The sequence below is a fragment of the Mixophyes fleayi genome, chromosome 2 (assembly GCF_038048845.1).
Source record: "Mixophyes fleayi isolate aMixFle1 chromosome 2, aMixFle1.hap1, whole genome shotgun sequence".
NCBI classification, from domain to species: Eukaryota; Metazoa; Chordata; class Amphibia; order Anura; family Limnodynastidae; genus Mixophyes; species Mixophyes fleayi.
In genome coordinates, this window is record NC_134403.1 from 59,952,393 (window position 1) to 59,974,868 (window position 22,476).

At 43.9% G+C, this 22,476-nt stretch overlaps 1 protein-coding gene across 3 annotated transcripts in view; it reads left to right on the forward strand.

Moving 5' to 3' along the window:
* The window catches only part of LOC142140104 (guanylate cyclase soluble subunit beta-2-like), a 53,460-nt gene extending 30,984 nt beyond the window's left edge, over positions 1–22,476 (forward strand). For 2 of the 3 annotated variants that reach the window (XM_075197961.1, XM_075197964.1), the window contains exons 11-14: positions 14,054–14,208; positions 17,546–17,699; positions 19,016–19,076; positions 22,224–22,476. In XM_075197961.1, the coding sequence (XP_075054062.1) occupies positions 14,054–14,208; positions 17,546–17,699; positions 19,016–19,076; positions 22,224–22,360 (507 nt within the window). In that variant the 3' untranslated portion in view covers positions 22,361–22,476. The remainder of the gene's footprint in view (positions 1–14,053; positions 14,209–17,545; positions 17,700–19,015; positions 19,077–22,223) is intronic. The other variant, XM_075197963.1, reaches the window with a different exon arrangement.

The following is a 22,476-nucleotide window of genomic DNA, read 5'->3' on the forward strand; positions in this document are numbered from 1 at the left end:
TATCAGAATTAGAAGGGGGGGCCAGGTCAGCATGGCAGAGAGAGAAGGGGGGGGCAGGTCATCATATCAGAGTGAGAAGGGGGGGCCAGGTCAGCATGGCAGAGTGAGAAGGGGGGGCCAGGTCATCATATCAGAGGGAGAAGGGGGGGCCAGGTCAGCATGGCAGAGTGAGAAGGGGGGGCCAGGTCATCATATCAGAGTGAGAAGGGGGGGCCAGGTCAGCATGGCAGAGTGAGAAGGGGGGCCAAGTCAGCATGGCAGAGTGAGAAGGGGGGCGGCCAGGTCATCATATCAGAGTGAGAAGGGGGGGCCAGGTCATCATATCAGAGTGAGAAGGGGGGGCCAGGTCATCATATCAGAGTGAGAAGGGGGGGCCAGGTCAGCATGGCAGAGTGAGAAGGGGGGGCCAGGTCATCATATCAGAGTTAGAAGGGGGGGCCAGGTCAGCATGGCAGAGTGAGAAGGGGGGGGCCAGGTCATCATATCAGAGTGAGAAGGGGGGCCAGGTCAGCATGGCAGAGTGAGAAGGGGGGGCCAGGTCATCATATCAGAGTGAGAAGGGGGGGCCAGGTCAGCATGGCAGAGTGAGAAGGGGGGGGCCAGGTCATCATATCAGAGTGAGATGGGGGGCCAGGTCAGCATGGCAGAGTGAGAAGGGGGGCCAAGTCAGCATGGCAGAGTGAGAAGGGGGGGCCAGGTCATCATATCAGAGTGAGAAGGGGGGGCCAGGTCAGCATGGCAGAGTGAGAAGGGGGGGGCAGGTAATCATATCAGAGTGAGAAGGGGGGGCCAGGTCAGCATGGCAGAGTGAGAAGGGGGGCCAGGTCATCATATCAGAGTGAGAAGGGGGGGCCAGGTCATCATATCAGAGTGAGAAGGGGGGGCCAGGTCATCATATCAGAGTGAGAAGGGGGAGCCAGGTCAGCATGGCAGAGTGAGAAGGGCGGGCCTGGTCATCATATCAGAGTTTGAAGGGGCGGCCAGGTCAGCATGGCAGAGTGAGAAGGGGGCCCAAGTCAGCATGGCAGTGTGTGAAGGGGGGCCAGGTCAGCATGGCAGAGTGTGAAGGGTAGCAAAAGCAGCATGGTGGGCGCAGTGTGATCATAAGGAGGCACAACATGGTGATTAAGGGGCACAGTAGTGTGTGTGATGGCACAGCGGGCTTGTGGCAATGTAATGTGTATATGGTAGGTGGTGGCTAAGTATTAAATGTGGGTCCTATTGATTTAACGCCGTGGCTGGTTGGAATTTTCTAAATGTACCCATTATTTTTTCCAAATAGGGCCCTCAACATTCCTGGATCCAGACAAGCCGCAACTAAAGAAACCAGCAGCCACAGGTGGTAAAAGTGACAACAACAGGTAGGACAGTATGTCAAATGTTCTGAGTCTAGTGCAGGCTTGGCTAACCTGTGGTACTCCAGGTGTTGTGAAACTACAAGTCCCAGCATACCCTTCCAGCAATAAGCTGCTATATATTGGCAAAGCATACTGGGGCTTGTAGTTTCACAACACCTGGAGTGCCACAGGTTAGCCAAGCCTGGTCTAGTGGGACAATCCCGATTTTTGGTGACTGTTCTGCCCAATCTAAGGTGCAGGTCAAGACTCTTTATACACACACTGCATTCTTTACATACTACACTATGGTGCTAGCTGTCCTTCGTGGACTGACCACTCCCCCTCTAGTGTCTGGCCCCGCCTCTTTGATGGTTGGCCACATCCCCTCTGGTGGGCCCCTAGCGTTGCAGTCCCCCGGTGGGCCCTTCATGCTCCAGTCCAACACTGGTCCCCATAGACATCTTTGGGGACTGCTTTGGAATTCGAAGAAATAAAGAAAAGCAGTAGATATCTACAATATCAGCTGCCATGCCCTATTAATGAATTACAACTTTACTTTAAAATGTGGCAGTTTTCTGCGGATTTTGCTATAAAAACAGGTTAATAAATAGCATCAATCGGTGGAACTTATAAATACATTCCTCCGCATCAAACATAGGTACTGCAGTAGCATTTGACAGTGATTTAATAAAACCACGTTCTTTCAATCAGTAAAACTTCCATCTACTCTGATAGAGGTTTTAGCTGCTGTATATTTACTGGTCTCTTTTAAGTACCACACAATGATTTTTAAGGTAAGGTAACAAATCAATGAAGCCTCTCTGTGTGTTTGAATCTATCATGGCTTAGAGCGCTAACCAACAGTCTATGCTGGGTTAGAGCTGTAGCGTATATAGTTGTTATCATGCTTTCTGATTTAGCCCCGATCCCCCTCTCTCATTGCTGTAACCTAGTGATGCTTTGTACCCTAAAATATGTTTTGCGAATGCTTTTTCGAGGTTGCAGCCTACACAAAGCCCAATACAACATCCCAACTGTTAATTACAGTGGGACTAACCACGTACTATATATTGAGTATCTCCCATTTGCTCACCTAATTTTAGCATTTTAATATGTCTATTTTATACAATTAATTCCTTTTTAAAGACATGTAATAAAAGTTAGATTTAATTTTTTCTCAGTTATTATGTTTTGGCGACACGTGGATTAATAATTCAGATCTTTTTGGATATGCCTGTCACGGGCACTAGGAGTTTAACCCAGAATTCACTAGGTGTAGCTACACTTACCAGAAGTGCGGACCTCTGGGTAGTGTGGTGAATCAGTGGAACCATACAGTAGAATAGAGGAAAGGAATGTCAATAGTATAAATGCTGAGTCTTGGCACCGTGGAACTGTGATGGTACAGCAGTTTAGTAAACAGGATAAAATGAGGAAAGAGTCCAAGTGCCTTAGCACGCAGGTAGCATATAGCAGGCCAGTACTTGATAACTGGGTAACGTTAGGCAAAGACCAATCAACAATATAGTAGAAGAGTCAGCGACTTGCAGCTACAATACAGAGGCACTTGTAGACTTTAGTCCAGCTAATAGGTACCATACAGAGTAGTAGCTATATCACAAGGAAACATGAATGGTCTACAGCTGGTAAGTTTCACCACAGATATGTAGAGAAGACTTGTCCAGCGCAGGTGTGTAACAGAATAGCGTGAGTGGTCTGCAATTGGCAAGTTGTACCACTGATGTGAAGGGAAGACTTGTCCAGGCGCAGGCGTGGAATGGAGTAACGTGAGTGGTCTGCAATAGGCAAGTTGTACCACTGATGTGAAGGGAAGACTTGTCCAGGTGCAGGCAGGTAACGAAGCAACGTGAGTGGTCTGCAATAGGCAAGTTGTACCACTGATGTATAGAGGAGACTTGTCCAGGAGCAGGCAGGTAACGGAGGTAGAGAGAGTAGTCTGCAGCGGGTAAGTTCTACTACGGATGTGGAGAGGAGACTTGTCCAGAAGCAGGCAGGTAACGGAGGTAGCGAGAGTAGTCTGCAGCGGGTAAGTTCTACTACCGATGTGGAGAGAAGACTTGTCCAGAAGCAGGCAGGTAACGGAGGTAGCGAGAGTAGTCTGCAGTGGGTAAGTTCTACTACCGATGAGGAGAGGAGACTTTTCCAGAAGCAGGTAGGTAACGGAGGTAGCGAGAGTAGTCTGCAACGGGTAAGTTCTACTACCGATGTGGAGAGGAGACTTGTCCAGAGAAAACGGATAACACGAGCAGAAACAGGAAACACCTCAGAGTCTCAAGGAATGAGAACCAAGAACAGGCAAAGGTAATAGGGCAACAGGTGCCTTAAGTAATGAGAGGTGATTAATTAACCAATGAGACTAGAGGCGAGGTATTAACAGTTCAGGGTTTCTGCACATGCGCAATCTTAGTCAAGATGGCGGACGGCCGCGGCTCAGGAGAGGCGCCGGCAGGAGCGAGAGAGACCCATGTTCCAACCTAGAGGCACTAACAGTCCGGTGAATGACAGTACCCCCCCTTTTAAAGGTGGGCACAGAACACTTAGAACCAGGTTTGCCCGGATATTTGGAATGAAAACTTTTTCAGAAGAGCTGGAGCATTAAGATCATCTGCACGGATCCAAGAGCGCTCCTCTGGACCAAAACCTTTCCAATGCACTAGGAAGCGAAGGACTCCCCTAGAGATTTTAGCATCAAGTATATGAGTAATCTCAAACTCCTCCTCTTTTTGAGCTTGAACTGGGCGAGATACTGAAGAAGGAACAGAAAATCGGTTGATGATGAGAGGTTTGAGTAATGAAACGTGGAAGGAATTGGAGATACAAAGGTTCTTCGTTAAAGACAGTTTAAAACAAACAGGATTTATCACTTGAACGATTTTATAAGGACCAATAAAACGTGGAGCAAACTTCATGGAAGGAACCTTCAGGCGAATATTCTTGGTAGAAAGCAATACACGATCTCCAATTTTAAGTGCTGGAATTGCTCGCCTCTTTTTATCAGCAAAAAATTTATATCTTGAAGATGCCTTTTTCAAAGAGAATTTAACCTGAGCCCAAATGGATTTAAACTTTTGACATAAACCCTCCACAGCAGGAACTTGGGTGGGATGGAGGGCAGGAAATTCTGGGATAGACGGATGGTGACCGTATACAACGAAAAAGGGTGTTTTAGAAGATGACTCATGATACATATTATTATGGGCGAATTCGGCCCATGGAAGCAAATCTACCTAATTGTCCTGGTTGGCTGAAGAAAAAATTCTTATGAAAGTCTCTAGATCTTGATTGACTCTCTCGGTCTGTCCATTTGATTGAGGATGGTATGACGATGATAGTGACAGCTGGATACCCAAGGTTTTGCAAAGGGCTCGCCAAAATCTGGAGACAAACTGCACTCCTCTGTCCGAAACGATTTCAGATGGACATCCATGAATTCAAAATATTTCCTTGATGAAATGATCAGCCAATGTAGAAGAAGAAGGTAATCCTATCAAAGGGACAAAATGAGCCATCTTAGAGAATCTATCTACCACTACCCAAATGGTATTGCATTTCTTGCTGAGAGGAAGATCAGTAACCAAATCCATACTTATACGGGTCCATGGTTTAGAAGGAATGGGTAGTGGTTGAAGTAGACCCGCCGGTGTTCTACGGGAAACTTTAAATTGGGAACAAACATCACAAGCAACCACAAACTCCTTGACATCTTTCCTAATAGAGGGCCACCAGTAACTTCGAGAGAGAATCTCTAATGTTTTTCGTTCTCCAGAATGCCCAGCAAAACGAGAGGAAGGATACCATGACAAAATCTTTTTACGAAGAAGTGGTGGAACAAAGGTTTTCCCAAACGGTAGAATATTGGTGGAAGAAGCAGCTAAACTGACACATTTAGGATCCAGTATGGGACGATCAAAACAATCTTCAATATCAGAGGAAGAGGCCAACGCCCGAAACAATGCATCCGCTTTTTTATTCTTAGAAGCCGGTTTGAAGGTTATAATTAAGTCAAAGCGAGAGAAAAAAGTGACCATCTTGCTTGTCGAGGGTTCATACATTGAGCTGACTGTAGATAGAGAAGATTTTTATGGTCAGTAAAAATAGTCACGGGGTGACAAGCACCCTCTAGTAGGTATCTCCACTCCTCCAAAGCCACGTTTATGGCTAATAGCTCCTTATCTCCGATAGTATAATTCTTCTCAGCAGGTAATAAACTTCGTGAGTAGAAAGCTCAAGGATGGAATTTCTTTTGTTCAGATTTCTGAGATAGAATGGCTCCTAATCCAACATTAGAGGCATCTACCTCAAGGAAAAAAGGAAGGGTAACATCAGGTTGTCGAAGAATAGGAGCAGTTGAAAACGCCCTCTTGAGGAACTGAAATGCTTGAAGAGCCTCAGGAGACCATTGCTTGGTATTAGCACCCTTACGGGTAAGCGTCACAATAGAAGAGACAATGGAGGAGAAACCTTGAATAAAACGTCGATAATAGTTAGCAAATCCTAAAAAGCGTTGAATAGCTCTGAGAGTAGTTGGCTGGGGCCAATGTAACACTGCATTCACTTTCTCTGGATCCATCTCCAGACCTACTCCAGACACAATATATCCCAGGAAGGGAATCTGAGATAATTCAAAGGAACATTTCTCCAGTTTACAGAATAACGAATTTGCCCGGAGTCTAGAAAGGACCTCTGCCACATGTAATCGATGGGATGAAAGATCTTGAGAAAATATCAATATGTCGTCTAGATAGACAACGACACAAACATACAACAAGTCCCGGAAAATCTCATTCACAAACCCCTGGAAGACAGCTGGGGCATTACACAACCCTAAGGGCATGACAAGATATTCATAATGTCCATCCCTGGTGTTAAAAGCTGTCTTCCATTCGTCTCCGGCCTTGATCCGAATTAAATTATAAGCACCACGAAGATCCAGTTTAGTGAATATCCGAGCTCCCTTAATGCTATCAAAAAATTCAGTAATTAACGGAATGGGGTAACGATTTTTGATGGTTATGGCATTAAGACCTCGATAATCTATACACGGTCTCAAAGACCCATCCTTCTTCTTAACAAAAAAGAAACCTGCTCCAGCGGGAGAAATGGACGGTCGAATAAACCCACGATGGAGATTTTCCTTGACATAGTCAGACATCGCCTGGTAACGCAAGGGGGTAAACACGACCCCTAGGAGGATTTTTGCCAGGTTGTAAATCTATTGGACAATCCCAAGCCAGATGAGGCGGAAGACGTTCTGACTGGGCTTTATCAAATACATCAGCAAAGGAGTTGTATGGTGGAGGAAGACCAGGTGGACAAGGTGTTATAGATGATTTATTTATTTTCACTGGAACCACTTGAGTCAAACATCTGTGATGACAATCCGAACCCCAGGAAATAACTTGCGGAACATTCCAGTCAATCTGTGGAGAATGGAGTTGAAGCCACGGAAAGCCAAGTACAATAGGACTAGTAGTAACCGGAAGAACTAAAAATGAAATTTGCTCTTGATGTAAAGCCCCGATTTGAAGGTTTACAGGAATGGTACGTTGAGAAATAGTTCCATTGATAATTCGTGAACCATCTATGGCCGTAACAGCAATAGCAGTTTTTAAAGGAGTCTGTCACACTTCTGGTATTACAAACGGAACCCAATAGCCAGGTATTACTGTAGTAAACAGGATTTATTTTGATACAGAAATAAATCTTAAATGTCCAGCAAGCAAGTCCAAAGTATCAACAGGATAACTATCCTGTAGAGGTACCAAGTAATTGTATTCCAAATCACAAGGGAGCAAGGTTCTGTGGAGCATCTGGTTCAGACACAAACACAATACTCGAGCAAAGGCTGCATAACAGGAAGTGCCTTTTCTAGGCCCAAACAGGAAATGAGATCCAAGATGGAATCTTCCTGAGACAGTTCTGGCCATCTTGGATAAGGGCTATTGTAAGGGCAAGTTCATATCAGAGATCCAAGATGGAAACTTCATGAGGCAATCACAGCCATCTTGAATGAGGGCAAATCTAAGGGCAAGAACATAACAGGATGCCCCCTTCTCAATGACGTCCTCCGGACGACTTAGGACCAGGCTTCCCAGGATGCTGTTGATGAAATGCTTTTACCAAAAGTGGGGCATGAACATCCTTTGCAGATTGCCAAGAATCATCTTCTGGCCAATATCCCTGCCAACGTAGCAGATACTGTAATTGATTTCGGAACATACGAGTGTCCAGGATCTTTTCGACTATAAATTCCTCATGCTCATCAAATTGAATTGGCTCAGGAGGAGGCAAAGAGCGACCAGGAAATGGATTCTTAACTGAAGGTTTTAGTAATGATACATGAAAAACAGGATGTACCTTCATGGAATCAGGAAGATCCAATCGAAAAGCCACTGAACTAATCTGTGCAATGATCTTATATGGACCAATAAATTTACTTCCCAACTTAGCAGATGGTACCTTCATTCTTAAATGTCTAGTTGACAACCATACTTCATCACCAATACCAAAAGTTGGAGCAGCCCTTCGTGATCTGTCAGCATCACGTTTATATCTTTCTTGAGCAGTTTTCAATGTCTCTTTTAATAATTCAAGATTACTTTGCATAATAATCAGTCTATCTTCCACAGCAGGAATTGGAGAGTCACAAGGTAGATTGGGACAAATATTTGGATGATATCCTAGATTAGCATAGAAAGGGCTAAATCTTGTAGATGAATGTTGAGAACTATTGTATGTAAACTCAGCCATGGGGAGGATATCAACCCAATCATCTTGTAGGTGACAAATATAACATCTGAGGTATTGCTCAAGTGTTTGGTTTGTTCGCTCCGTTTGTCCATTTGACTGTGGATGAAATGCAGTGGACAAGTTCACCACAATGCCAAGGGATTTGCAAAACTGTTTCCAAAATCGTGATGTGAATTGAACGCCTCGGTCTGACACCACATCATTAGGAACGCCATGCAAATGAAAAACTTCTTTTATAAGTAAGTCGGCTGTTTCTTTTGCTGTAGGAGTACCCTGGCAGGGTATTAAGTGAGCCATCTTTGTCAGTCTGTCAATTACCACAAAGATAGTGGTTATATTCTTAGATCTCGGAAGTTCTACAATAAAGTCCATGGAAATGGAATCCCATGGACGTGTAGGTATTGGCAAAGGTTGTAGTAGTCCAAAAGGAGAAGCACGAGGAGTCTTAAATCTGGCACATGTTGTATAAGAGGATACATATTTTGCTACATCTTCCTTATAGTTGGGCCACCAGAATGAACGGCTTAACAGTTCTTGAGTTTTCTGAAGTCCTTTATGGCCTGCTAATTTAGTCATGGAATAGTTGCATGACCTTTAACCGTGCTTTTTCTGGAACGTATAGTTGATGTGCCATATGCCAGACTCTGTTGTCATAAGATAATTTAACATTTTTTGGAGGATTCGTGAGGGTAGAATCCATATCATATCCATTTTTGATCTCTGTTAATAACTCAGTTGTACAAATAACCCCCAAAAGATTTGAATCAGGAATTATTGTTTGAACAGGCTTTACCTGTTGAGGATTCTCCGCATAGGCTCTTGAGAGGGCATCAGATTTTCCATTCTTCGATCCAGGTCTATAGGAAATTAGGTAATCAAAACGGCTTAAAAAGAGAGCCCATCGAGCTTGTCGGGGAGATAATCTTTTTACTGATTTAAGGAATTCCAAATTCCGATGATCGGTGAGGACTATCACTTGATGCTTTGCACCTTCTAAAAGATGTCTCCATTCTGAAAAAGCAGCTATAATGGCAAGAAGTTCTTTATTTCCCACATCATAGTTTCTTTCAGGAGCAGTCATTTGCCTTGAATAAAAAGCACAGGGGTGAAGTAACATTTTTTCTCCTACTCTTTGTGAAATTACTGCTCCTATAGCTGAATCCGATGCATCAGTTTCCAAAACAAATGGGAGTGTAGGATCAGGATGAATTATTATAGGAGCTGACGTGAACTTTGTTTTCAAAATGGAAAAAGCTTTATCAGCTGCTGGTGACCACTGAAAGGAGGAAACCTTTTTTGTGAGCTGAGTAATGGGGGCAGCAATTCCTGAAAAGTCCTTTATAAAACGTCGATAGAAATTAGCAAAGCCCATAAATCGTTGCACATCTTTGACGTTTTTAGGTATGGGCCAATCTACCACAGCATGCACTTTACAGGGATCCATACACAGTCCGTGAGGGGATATAATGTAACCCAAAAATTTTATTTGAGTACGATGGAATTCGCATTTCTCCAACTTGATGTATAATTGATTTATCTGTAGCCGTTGTAAAATAATTCGAACATGTTCTTGATGTTCTGGTAAAGAATTAGAAAAGATAAGGATATCATCAAGATATACAACAATGAACAGATCAAGCAAATCTCGAAAGACATCATTTATAAAATGTTGGAAAGTAGCAGGGGCATTACATAACCCGAACGGCATCACGAGGTACTCATAATGTCCATATTTTGTTCGAAAAGCCGTTTTCCATTCATCACCTGGTCGAATACGTATTAGGTTGTACGCTCCTCTTAAATCAAGCTTTGTGAAAATACTTGCTGTCTGCAGTCTTTCCAATAATTCTGGGATGAGAGGAAGTGGATGTCTGTTCTTTATAGTAACTTTATTTAATTCTCTATAATCAATGCATGGCCGCAAAGATCCATCTTTATTTAGCTGCCGAATTCCAATCTGTATCCAAGATCCATCTTTGGAAATCAGAGGTGTATTCAGCCACTGAACGTCTTCCCTGACGCATCTTTAATAAAACTGACTCAGCAGTAGCACTTCGATTTGGATCATCAAATATCTGGTTCATTGCATCCATAAAATTAGAAAGATCTTGTAATATGGGACTTTTTGCTTCTATCAAAGGAGAAGCCCATGCCAAGGCATCATCTTTCAACAATAAAAGAATACAACATACTTACTGTACATCAGTCAAAAAATAAGTAGGATGTAAATCAAAATGCATATTACATTGATTAATAAAACCTCTGTATTTTTTACGATCACCTGTGAATCGAGCCGGAGGTAGTGGGAGTGTGGGCTGATGTGCTGCAGCTGAAGGTGCTACAGCATTACCTTCTTGAAGCCGCACCTGTAGTTCTGTAATAACTCCATTTTGTAGCGCTATTTGATCTTTGAGTTCATGAACATTTATTTGCAACTCAGTTACGTGTTGATTTTGCAGTTGAAAATTATTTGTACACTGGGTCTCCAGTTCTTGAAATTTTGCATGAAATTCCTGTAGTTGTCTTGAAGCAGAATGCATATGGAAACTCAGATCTGAAAGTCGCTGTAAAGCAGATGGTTCTGACCCAGCGGGCTCCGTCATTTTGGCTCGAGTATCCTGTCACACTTCTGGTATTACAAACGGAACCCAATAGCCAGGTAGTACTGTAGTAAACAGGATTTATTTTGATACAGAAATAAATCTTAAATGTCCAGCAAGCAAGTCCAAAGTATCAACAGGATAACTATCCTGTAGAGGTACCAAGTAATTGTATTCCAAATCACAAGGGAGCAAGGTTCTGTGGGGCATCTGGTTCAGACACAAACACAATACTCAAGCAAAGGCTGCCTTTTCTAGGCCCAAACAGGAAATGAGATCCAAGATGGAATCTTCCTGAGACAGTTCTGGCCATCTTGGATAAGGGCTATTGTAAGGGCAAGTTCATATCAGAGATCCAAGATGGAAACTTCATGAGGCAACCACGGCCATCTTGAATGAGAGCAAATCTAAGGGCAAGAACATAACAGAGTCACAGGTAAAGACCACTGACACACTAAGGAACTTGAAATAAAACTCCCAGCAGCTCCAGAGTCCAGAAGTGCTTGCGATGTAAAAGACTTAGTAGAAATATAAACAGTAACAGCAAACGAGCAAACTTTAGAATTCAAAAGGTGTAGAGAGGATTCCAGGGACCCCAACCATACCTCTCCAGAACAGGTTAGGACCTCGCGTTTCCCGACTTTCTAGGGCATGAGTTCAGCAAGTGATTAGGATCAGCACAATAAATACAGAGCTTATTCTTCAACCGTCGTTCCCTCTCTTCTGAAGTCAATCTAGAACGTCCTACCTCCATGGGTTCCACTGAAGGTGAGGGATGACGAAATCGAAAAGGAAGGCGACCCGATACATTAGGTGAAGACGCCTTTTCGGAATTTCTTTCTCGGAATCTCATGTCCACTCTGTTGCACAAAGATATCAAAGCATCCAAAGAAGATGGTAACTCTTGGGAAGCCAGCACATCTTTAATCTTGTCAGCAAGACCTTGCCAGAAGGCAGCTATCAATGCCTCACTATTCCATTGGAGTTCAGAGGCAAGTGTGCGAAATTGAATTACGTACTGTGCTACTGAACGGGATCCTTGGCGTAATCGAAGAATACTAGAGGCAGCAGAAATAACACGACCAGGTTCATCAAAAATTCTTCGGAAAGTTGAAATGAACATGGCACTATCCTCCAGCAGGGGGTCATTTCTTGCCCACAAAGGAGAGGCCCATGCCAGAGCCTGTCCAGAAAACAGAGAGATTAGAGCGATGAGTAGGGAAATTTTGAGGTTGGAGCTCAAAATGAATAGAGCACTGATTGAGAAAGCCCCTACAAGCTTTTGGATCTCCATCAAATTTTGAGGGAGTAGGCAGGTGTAGAGTAAAAGCAACAGACACCTGGGATGGCACTGGGAGAGAAGAAGACTCCGGGGGATTATTAGTAGAAGATTCCTTTTGCACAGGATCTACCCGAGAGACTAGAGACTGCAAACATTGAAATAATTGTTGCTGACGAGCATCTTGTTGTTCAACCCGAGTAACCAGGTACTGCAGCATATCCTTAGCTGTTGGTTCCGATCCTGGGTCTGTCATTGCCTGTTCTTACTGTAACGGGCACTAGGAGTTTTACCCAGAATTCACCAGGTGTAGCTACACTTACCAGAAGTGCGGACCTCTGGGTAGTGTGGTGAATCAGTGGAACCATACAGTAGAATAGAGGAAAGGAATGTCAATAGTATAAATGCTGAGTCTTGGCACCGTGGAACTGTGATGGTACAGCAGTTTAGTAAACAGGATAAAATGAGGAAAGAGTCCAAGTGCCTTAGCACGCAGGTAGCATATAGCAGGCCAGTACTTGATAACTGGGTAGCGTTAGGCAAAGACCAATCAACAATATAGTAGAAGAGTCAGCGACTTGCAGCTACAATACAGAGGCACTTGTAGACTTTAGTCCAGCTAATAGGTACCATACAAAGTAGTAGCTATATCACAAGGAAACATGAATGGTCTACAGCTGGTAAGTTTCACCACGGATATGTAGAGAAGACTTTTCCAGCGCAGGTGTGTAACAGAATAGCGTGAGTGGTCTGCAATTGGCAAGTTGTACCACTGATGTGTAGAGAAGACTTGTCCAGGTGCAGGCGTGGAATGGAGTAACGTGAGTGGTCTGCAATAGGCAAGTTTTACCACTGATGTGTAGAGAAGACTTGTCCAGGTGCAAGCGTGGAACGGAGTAACGTGAGTGGTCTGCAATAGGCAAGTTTTACCACTGATGTGTAGAGAAGACTTGTCCAGGTGCAAGCGTGGAACGGAGTAACGGGAGTGGTCTGCAATAGGCAAGTTGTACCACTGATGTGAAGGGAAGACTTGTCCAGGTGCAGGCGTGGAACGGAGTAACGTGAGTGGTCTGCAATAGGCAAGTTGTACCACTGATGTGAAGGGAAGACTTGTCCAGGTCTAGGCATGGAACGGAGTAACGCGAGTGGTCTGCAATAGGCAAGTTGTACCACTGATGTGAAGGGAAGACTTGTCCAGGTGCAGGCATGTAACGGAGCAACGTGAGTGGTCTGCAATAGGCAAGTTGTACCACTGATGTATAGAGGAGAGTTGTCCAGGAGCAGGCAGGTAACGGAGGTAGCGAGAGTAGTCTGCAGCGGGTAAGTTCTACTACCGATGTGGAGAGGAGACTTGTCCAGAAGCAGGCAGGTAACGGAGGTAGCGAGAGTAGTCTGCAGCGGGTAAGTTCTACTACCAATGTGGAGAGAAGACTTGTTCAGAAGCAGGCAGGTAACGGAGGTAGCGAGAGTAGTCTGCAGCGGGTAAGTTCTACTACCGATTAGGAGAGGAGACTTGTCCAGAAGCAGGCAGGTAACGGAGGTAGCGAGAGTAGTCTGCAGTGGGTAAGTTCTACTACCGATGAGGAGAGGAGACTTGTCCAGAAGCAGGCAGGTAACGGAGGTAGCGAGAGTAATCTGCAGCGGGTAAGTTCTATTACCGATGTGGAGAGGAGACTTGTCCAGAGAAAACGGATAACACGAGCAGAAACAGGAAACACCTCAGAGTCTCAAGGAATGAGAACCAAGAACAGGCAAAGCTAATAGTGCAACAGGTGCCTTAAGTAATGAGAAGTGATTAATTAACCAATGAGACTAGAGTCGAGGTATTAACAGTTCAGGGTTTCTGCACATGCGCAATCTTAGTCAAGATGGCGGACGCCCGCGGCTCAGGAGAGGCGCCGGCAGGAGCGAGAGAGACCCATGTCCCAACCTAGAGGCACTAACAGTCTGGTGAGTGACAATGCCTATATAATTATCTAAGGAGTGCCTCTACTTAAAGTAATACTTACTCTTCTTTGTTTAGTGATTAATATATCCTTATTGTAACAGCTGAATCTTTATTTCAGATTAGAGTTGGAGTTCACACCGGCCCTGTGTTAGCTGGAGTTGTTGGGGATAAGATGCCAAGGTACTGTTTGTTTGGAGACACCGTGAACACAGCTTCCCGGATGGAGAGTCACGGGGTTCCAGATAAAATTCACCTCAGTCCAACAACTTTCCAGTAAGAATAATGGTCTAGTAATGGAATAAAGAACCGGCAAATGCTCAATAAATTCCACCTATGTCATCTATCCCTGCCTATCTTGCCCTGTGATGAGAAACCCTGCTGGGGTAACATTGAGTGACTGAGTTGAACTACCCAAACCTCTTCCAGTGTTTATAACATAAAGGGGCAATGAGTGGGGTTGCTCCATTGCAGGACTCATGATGGAGTATAATGATAGCTGCATTGTTAGTATTCTTAATGTTGTTATCCCATCTGGGCTTCTTACTAAAATCTAGCACTACAGGGGAGAGGGAGCAGCTGTAAATATATGTATCCCCCTGTCACATGCAGGTTTTTGTACAAAGCCTATTTGAAGGTCTGGGGAAATAGGTGAAGCAACTTGGTGGTGCTGTGCAATGGAAGTCACCATAAGGTGGTTGCCAGACCATCTCTATCGCAAAATAGAACATCTTTATTTACACTCCTCTTCACACCAGCAATACTTGAGTTGCAAACAACACTAGTACAGTAACTATATACAGCCCCAATCTCACTCCTGCACAAGTTGCCAGGTAGTAAATATCACAGTTCACAGATAAAGCAAATTAGTTGCATAGCTTATAAATCACGTTGCGTACCAGGTCGTCCTGGAACTGTAGTTCTACATCACTCACATGTATCAGCCTCTCCATCTGCAGGCACACTTTTAGGCTGTCTGCTCCTGTTTCCAACATATGCAGGCTCACATGTACTCCAGTAATCAAGTGTTACTCACGGTCATGCTGACAGTTAAAACATTTCCCACATCCAGAGTTAGCTTCTCTTCACTGCACTGCACACACTGTGTACTCTCAACTGCTATTCATCACTCCTCTGCGGGGATATCATACATGTACTTGCTTAGGCTCTGATACTGTCACTCACCGGACTGTGAGTGCCATTTCTCCTGTGTTCAGGAACCGTGGCCGTCCGCCATCCTGAGGGTCTTGCGCATGTGCAGCCCTTATGAAACCTTCAGTACCTGTTGCTTTTATTGATTGGATGATCAGGCAACCCTCCCTATTTAAACCACCTGTGATCATTACCTGGTTGCCTGATCTTGGAGTCTCATTCCCCATGAGCCTCTGAAGGTGTTCCTGTGTTTCCTCGTGTATTCAGCTCCAGCTGATTCCTGTCTACTACGATTGTGGTTTCCAGTCCGCCTCAACTCTCCTGTGATCAGCGTGTCAGCTCTCCACTGATTCCTATCTGCTACTGCTGCCGGATTTCAGACCGTCTCTACTCTCCTGTGTTCAGCGTACCTTCCCTCCGCTGCCTTCCCTACTATTGCCGGATTCCAGACCGCCTCTACTCTCCTGTGTTCAGTGTACCTTCCCTCCGCTGCCTTCACTACTACTGCCGGATTCCAGACCGCCTCTACTCTCCTGTGTTCAGCGTACCTTCCCTCCGCTGCCTCCGCTACTCTGCCGGATTCCAGACAGCCTCATCTCTCCCGTGTTCATCATGTTTCCAGTTTTACTTACTACTGCTTCCTGAGTATTGCTCAGTTGATTACCGGTTACCTTCCGTGCGCTGCACCAACCTGATTACCGCTTCCATCCTCCAGTGGTCTCTCCTCCTGCCGGCGTTCAGCCGTTCAGGTATCCCTGCACATCTCCTTGACAGCCTGCTCTCCTGAACCGCGGTATGCATACTTTCCATTGACTTTGCTATTGTATTGCATTTCCGTCTGGACTGTGTTGTGTTCATCTCCGGAGTCTTCTATCTACTGAAGCTATTGTTACTATTGACTTTGTTTCCTATTACCTGGATCGCTATAGTGACTTTGTATACTTCAAGCAGCGCTTGTCAGTTATTATTGTATTGTGGATATCATCGTGGGATCAAGTTCCGTGTGCCCCTTGTATCCTCTGCATTACATTCATCTCCTCGTGCCCCTCCTCACATATATATATAGCAGTGGTACAACTTGCTGACGCAGACCACTGACTCCTGTTTCCCATTGGCACCAGTTTCAAGTATCCTCTCACATAAGCAGTGGTACAACTTGCTGTACGCAGACCACTGACTTCCCCGTTACCTACTTGCACCTGGAATCCATTCCTGCACTATAGACAGTGGTACAACTTGCTATACGCAGACCACTGACTCTCCTCACGTTTCCTTGTCCATCTAGTTCCTCGTGTACATCCATCTAAGTCATTACCAGTTGCTGCTAGTCATAGACTTTCCTTGAGCATTCTCTCACAATCTGCTGATTCTCCTGTTCCGTTGTCACCCTGCTACCAGAGGACCATAGTACCAGCTATATTACTCTGGTAAGAACATCATCTGGTGATATCCTGGGCAAAGACTCCTAGTGCCCGTGACAGATACTCTTCTTTAGTGTACACTCAGCCATGACTCTCCTCTACTGGGGTTATATCCCTTGTGCTCTGGCACCTCTTATGTGCAGAACGCAAATCTGCTGGATTACACTCACACCTGCCTCTCTGCAGCAGCCCCCACTCCAGTGTTTCTTTTTTATATGCCTTAGTGCAAGTACATTGCCATCTTCTGCAATTTCCCCCTCTAGAGACCTAATGCTCTAAGGGTCTCCCCCTATTCAGGGCATATTCCACTTGCCCCTTGCAGCAGCTGCTGCTCACCATCTCCCAGGCAATACTGGGGTGAGCCTGGGACCTCCTCCCCACTGTCCCATGTCCAACACATCACCTCTCCTCTCTGTTTCTCGCACTACACTAGTACAAGATGGAGCCTGTTTACTTTAGACAAAAACATAAAAGGAGTGTCTCATGCATAGCACACATGCTGTGCCACCTGGGACTGGCTGGCAAATTTTAGCCTGGGGGCGAGACTGGGCTCAGCAGCCTATTAGGAACATTTTAAAGGTCAAAATTTTCAGGTAGACCAGTCACCCAGCCCAAGGCAGCCCACCTGTCCTGTCAGCCCGTGTGCTATGCCAACTAACGTGTACTGCATTCACATACACATTATTTTGAGAGGACAATGCAATCCCAGAAAAGTGATCAGGTGACTGCAAGTTATCTGTACCCAAAAACAAAAGGGCAGACAGCTAGGTATAGTCCAGGTGCCCACTCATCACCAATACCCATTGCCCCCCCCTGCCCAGGGATAAATAACAGCTGTTATCAGCACATACATACAGCCAGGAAATCCTAAAATAAATCTGTAGCTTAAGAACTCCTTTGGTACTATATATTTTACCAATGATATGCCTTATTGCCCAAGTGTTTACATTTTTGTTCACCACAAGTGTAACATGTATATTTTTTTTTTATTATGGAAGATTTGACCTTTATAATTTTGTCATTACCTGATATTTCTGCAGTGCTCTGAAACACCTAGACTTTGAAATAGCAGAAAGAGGAGTCATTGAAGTAAAAGGCAAAGGGAAAATGAACACATATTTCTTGATAAAGAATTTGCACTTATCAGAAGAGGAGATTATGTGCAAGAATAAAGGTTGTGACTCCAACTGGACTGTAAGTACGGGACCTCATCTCTATTCTCCATTTTGTTACAAAGCCTTTTGTTTTTTTAAGACATTATTCACATAGCATATTTTGACATGTGAAATCATTTTTTTTTTAATTTTAGGACTATGAAAAATGCAACCACATTGCACAGAATATTAGCAAAATAAGTACCTAAGATGCACAACATGCAACAGACCAGTAATGTCAGCATACTTTTATAGTTGGTTATATGTAACTCTGCAATCAATTTGGTTGCATTCCACATAAAAGACAATGCAGAGTGTTCTGTACAAACTATAGATTACAAAACAGACTGGAAATTGGTTTCATTGTACTGAATGTTACATATAGATCGTAGACCACGGCTGTTTGTATGTTTTATTTTTACATTAGTGAAATCATATGTGAACACTGCTGCTCTCATATTCAGAAAGTTCAGGAGACGGAAGCCATAAAATGTTTAGGGCGGTTAAATTATATAACACCTGTCACAAACAAAACATGGGATTCAGGCATTGTATGGGCTGAATCAATCATACTCACGAGAATGGAACCTGACCATTCACGAACACTTCATAAGTAACTGGCTCTTAGTGAATCAATAGACTGCATTCTCAGGAGTATTGGGTCAGTCTGTTACAGGCAATTTAATTGTTTCTTGCTGGGTTGTTGCAGTGTTACTCTGTTTCGGAATGTGGCGATTTAAAATCACATACACATGCACTGTACCCGCTTGGTGAGTGCAGTTTAACTGGCACTGCAGATAAGGTTAATTGAACACTGTGAAAATAACGCTGGCAGTACACACAATTATTGCAGTTAATAAGATTGAAAAAAGACCCAGAGTTCAACCCAGTGTGACTCTTTACAGGAGAATTCCTTCCTGACCCCAAAAATGACAAATCCGATGAATTCCCTGGATAAAACATCACCTTTACTAATTATAGCTAGATACCATTTCTTGTAAGGAAGATAGCCAATTGATTTTTACATTTTGTGGAAAGGATTTGACAGCTCAACCACACTTACAGTAAAGAACTCTTACTATGCGGATCATAAAACAGTCTTTATTCCATTCACAATTGATGACCTGCCTTCTGTATGGTCCTTGGTACAAAAAGTTTGTTAAACAAATCTTTGTTTTGACTTTCAATATATTTCTGTATATTAATTATGTCACCTCTTAGGTGCCTTTTCCCCCCAAAGTAAACAAGCTTAGTTTTTCTAACCTCTCTTAAATGTAACAATTTCAACCTTTTCATTATGGATTTGGCCTGTTGCTGAACCCTCTTGAGTGCTCCAGTGTACTTCTTACATTACAGATTGGAACCCAACACTGTACCCAATATTCAAGATGTGTTCAAATGAATGACTTAAACAATGGTAAGAACTACTTATCCCTTTTTATGCATTTCAGGTTTTTGTTATGACTTGGAACTGTGTTTTACCGCTCCACGTTGTGCTAAATAGCTATGAGTGATTGTATTTTATGATTTGTAAATCTCACTTGAAACAGTTATGAGGGAGTCCATAATTATGAGTGTGGTCCATCAATTACTGAACTTTGCTCCTTTAGCACACATGGGTGGCAGCAGTCTGCTTTGTTTTTATCTTTAGGTTTAACTACAACTCTCCTTTATTTAATTGCCTAATAAAGTTGTATTTACATATTTAAGAATTTTATAAAAAATAAAAATTTCAGTGTGATGCAATATGTCTTGCATCCATGTCTGTCCAACATTAAATGTCCATCCAACTCTCTCTCCTGTCACCCAAACCCGTTGCCTTGGAGTCACTCTTGACTCTGCCCTCAGCTTTACCTCTCAGATCCAGTCCTTCCCCATATCCTGCCACTCATCATTACCTGTCGACTATTGCAACCTCCTCCTCACTAGCCTTCCTCTCTCTCTTTTCTGACCTTCAATCCATACAGAATGTTGTAGCTAGGCTCATCTCCTCTCACTCGTCTTACGCTACTCCTCTGTGTGACTCCCTTCATTGACTCCCTATCCATTTTAGAATTCAGTTCATGCTTGTTACCTTCGTTTAGAAAGCTCTTACAGACACTTCCCCCCCTTACATCTCTGACCTTGTCTCAAGGTACATACCTACCTGGCCACTCCACTCCACTCCACCACAATTCAACTCAGATTACCTCCTGCTCAAGTACAAGACTGTGCTGCCCCAAATCTTTGGAACTCCCCTCCCCCCCAACCTTCGAATGCTCACTCAAAACTTACCCTTTCAAGCTCGCCTATCCTACTACCTCCTAACCATCTTAGCCATCACCTCCTCTTCCTTAGCCTGCCCTCTCCATTTTCTCCCAGTTGGTCCTACTGTCTCTCACAAATCCTCCCTCTAAAATGTAAACTCTCGCCGGCAGGTCCTCTTTACATATTGTCCCATGACCTATGTCTGTCTGACTGACTTCCTTTTATGTCGTGTCTTGTATATTGTTGCACTCCGTGCGAGTCCCCATAGCATTACTCACTGTGAAGATACCAGGTTTTCTGGCCCAAATCTACCACCTTTACACTGGCAAGTCACCCACGGGTGCCTTACTATCCCAGAGAAGCCTACCCAGTATCTTCTAAGGTTCCTATGCTCACTCAGACAAATGCAGTTAGAAAGTAAAACCATACATTTTTTGTAATAAAAACAATCACTAGAATGTTATATACACTCAGTAACTAAATACCAGACAGGTTTACCACATCATCTGTCCCTTACCCCACTAGCTTAAGGAGTAAGTCACTTAGCTATCCTGACTTGAAGACCTATGGATCTGGAGATCTACACCATTGGTAGAGAACGGCAACTCAACACCAGCCACTGTAGCTTCCAGCCATCAATTCTCAGAATGAACGCCCCAGAGCGGCGCCTCATATCCAGGGTCAAATTTCCAGTCCTTTCCCCATCCTGAGCAACCCACTGGCTCTCTCCCTCTTAAACATCGATGGGTGCTGGATCAGGGGGTTGGAGTTGGGAGTGGAGATGATCTGTGCTTCCACCAGCCAAATGTCTGCACTAGTCCTGTGGAGGGCAATGGATACTAATTGGCCTCCTCCACCTCTAAAGATATGATAGCAGTCAACCCCTCCTAATATTAACCCCTTATACTAATTTGTGATATCACAGGGTCCCCAGCTGTTCCATGCTTCCTCTAAAGAAAGGAAGGGAAGAATGAATGCAGCTCCAGCCCCCTCACCTGTACCCTGGGCACCACCTGATCCTTACCCATAACACACCTGGCTTCAATTTGAAAACAATGCATAACAGCATCACTGAATTAACAACAAACATGTTTTTACAATGGGTAACATGGAATTAATAAGTCTCTTATATAGGCATGGCTACAACATCCACTTATCCACATGTAATTAAATACTACGGTTGTACTCTGAGCTGGGGAACAAAAACAGGGCTATAAAAAGTGCACGTTATATTCCACATTTTGTGAGGCACGAGGGACAGGCTGGTTAAGGTGTTATCAAACTAGTTTTATCACTCATCTGTGCTATTTCTATGTATTACCATCTCTTTTTTTACTGGCTTCTGGATGTAGTGCTAGGGAATCTGTGGCACCTTATACATAAATAATAAACACTAGCTAGGAATGCTCATGTGCACTGCCGATGTATTCCTCATAGGGTACAACAAAGCCGCCCTGCAGTGCCAGTCAACCATTCTTCACCAACAGGCGAAGAGAAAGCGCTTGTGTGTTCAAGCCGGAAATAATCCATTGAGGCTGGTCCTGCAACCACTATGGAGCCAACAGTTCAATGTAGAATTTGATTTCCATGTGTGGACGTCTCATTCTCTGCTAGAGCTTCCTCGTATTCCCCTTTCTGAAACGGGATGCCTATAACTTAGAATTGTAATGAAACACCTAATGGATGTAGATGAACTAAAATAAGTGTTAATAAATTAAATGTAAAAACTAAATCTGCCATAATGCACTTCTGCTGCATTTCATGACCAAACAGGAAATAGTGTGCTGGAAATGGACTGAGCAAACTCCATATCAAACTGGCGTCACTTTTTTTGCCCATAAAATGTGTGAGCCCTATCTAGTGGTGATGGTGATATTAAGATTATCCTCTATATCAGGCCTGTCCAACCTGCGGCCCTCCAGGTGTTGTGAAACTACAAGTCCCAGCATGCCCTTCCAGCTATCAACTGGTTCTCTACTGGCAAAGCATGCTGGGGCTTGTAGTTTCACAACACCTGGAGGGCCGCAGGTTGGACAGGCCTGCTCTATATAGTGGCAGCATATTCTACATCGCAGTTCATTCTAGTAAAGTGTGAATTAGGACTCAAAAACAGACATAATTGTCCCAGTATACTCAATTTATCAGGCAGGTGTAGGGCTACTGGTGCTGGGTATATTATGAATAAAAATCAGAATATGCATTGCATGACCTTAGGGTATTTATTAGGAAATCCCCTCCCCCCATAACTTAATCGACATGTAGCAGGGATTGTGAATTAAACTGTTTATTGACAAATATGTTCACCCCTCTCTGCCAGCAGCCAGTGAACCAGGGGGAACAGAGGCTTGTGCTGAAACGGGACTACGAGAGAAAGAAATGATCGATCAGAAGATCAGTGATGCTGACAATCTGAGCAAGACCATTGCCGCTTCCAGAACATGCCTACTGGTGTAACGGTTCATATTTTTACATATTTAAAAATATGCATTTAATATCGATGTGGTACAAACACAACCATGTATCTACGTTTAGCTATGTTATCCCATTAAAAATGGTACATGCAAAACTAA